The sequence below is a fragment of the Neopelma chrysocephalum genome, unplaced genomic scaffold (assembly GCF_003984885.1).
Source record: "Neopelma chrysocephalum unplaced genomic scaffold, ASM398488v2 Primary Assembly neopelma1_92818, whole genome shotgun sequence".
NCBI classification, from domain to species: Eukaryota; Metazoa; Chordata; class Aves; order Passeriformes; family Pipridae; genus Neopelma; species Neopelma chrysocephalum.
The window spans coordinates 1-1,081 of record NW_020921544.1 but is presented as its reverse complement, the minus strand read 5'-3'; the positions used below and the strand labels follow the sequence as shown (position 1 = coordinate 1,081).

Below are 1,081 nucleotides of genomic sequence, written 5' to 3'. Positions count from 1 at the left end.
GGTCAGGGGTCAGCTCAGGTGAGGTCAGTGGGGGGTTAAAGGACAGGGTCAATATTGGGCTGAATTCCAGGAGGACGATCCCAGACTCCATTTGGGGGGGAGGGGTCAGTCCCAGCCGGGTCAGTGGTCAGCACTCGTGGTCAGCAGGGGTCAGAGGTCAGGGGTCAGGGCCCCCCAGGCCGTACTCGCAGAGGATGACGCCGTCCTTGAGCCCGTCCATGAAGTTGTCCCCGATCCTTCGGCCCGTGGTGCCCTCGATCCACGCCCGGAGCTCCCGCTCGCACTGGGGGTCGTATTTCTGAGCCAGCTGGGGGGACAGGGGACAGTGTCAGGGGTGGGGGGACATGGAGACACCCTCAGGGGGACATGGGGACAGGGGACATTGTAAGGGGGACAGGGGGGACATGGGGACACGGGGACAGGGGACACAGTCACGGGTGAGGGGGACACAGGGACAGGGGACATTGTCGGGGGACATGGGGACAGGGGGGACACCGTCAGGGGGACATGGGGACACTGTCAGGAATGGGGGGACACAGGGACAGGGACATTGTCAGGGGAGACGGGGATGGGGGGACATGGGGACACTGTCAGGGGTGGGGGGACACGGGGACAGGGGGACAGGGGACATTGTCAGGGGGACATGGGAATAGGGGGGACATGGGGACACTGTCAGGGGGACACGGGGGACATGGGGACACTGTCAGGGATGGGGGGACATGGAGACACCATCGGGGGACACGGGGCACAGTCAGGGGATGTGGGGACACGGGGACACCCTCAGGGGGACACGGGGATGTGGGGACAGCGTCGGGGGACCCGGAGGGAGAGGGGGGACACTGCCCCGGGCACGTGGGGACACCGTCAGGGGGACACAGAGGATGGGGGGGACACCGCCAGGGGGGCGGGGGGACACGGGGACCCCCCCGGGGGGGGACACGGAGGCCGTGGCGGCCGCCCCGAGCACGGACCAGCCCCGGGTCCCCCCCGGTGTCCCCCGGTCCCTTCTTTCTCCCCCATTCCCGTGGCCCGGGAGGGGCGGGGGGAGCCGGGAAGGCCGGGGGTGCCCGGACCCCCCCCC

General features: G+C 69.3%; 1 protein-coding gene across 1 annotated transcript in view; it reads right to left on the bottom strand.

The window, feature by feature from the left end:
* Positions 1-307, bottom strand: part of LOC113980160 (calponin-1-like) — a gene marked incomplete at its 5' end in the record, with an annotated part of 817 nt that extends 510 nt beyond the window's left edge. Inside the window, one exon of the mRNA XM_027707395.1 lies at positions 172-307. Coding sequence (XP_027563196.1) covers positions 172-307 — 136 coding nt within the window. The remainder of the gene's footprint in view (positions 1-171) is intronic.
* Positions 308-1,081: the final 774 nt, after the last annotated feature.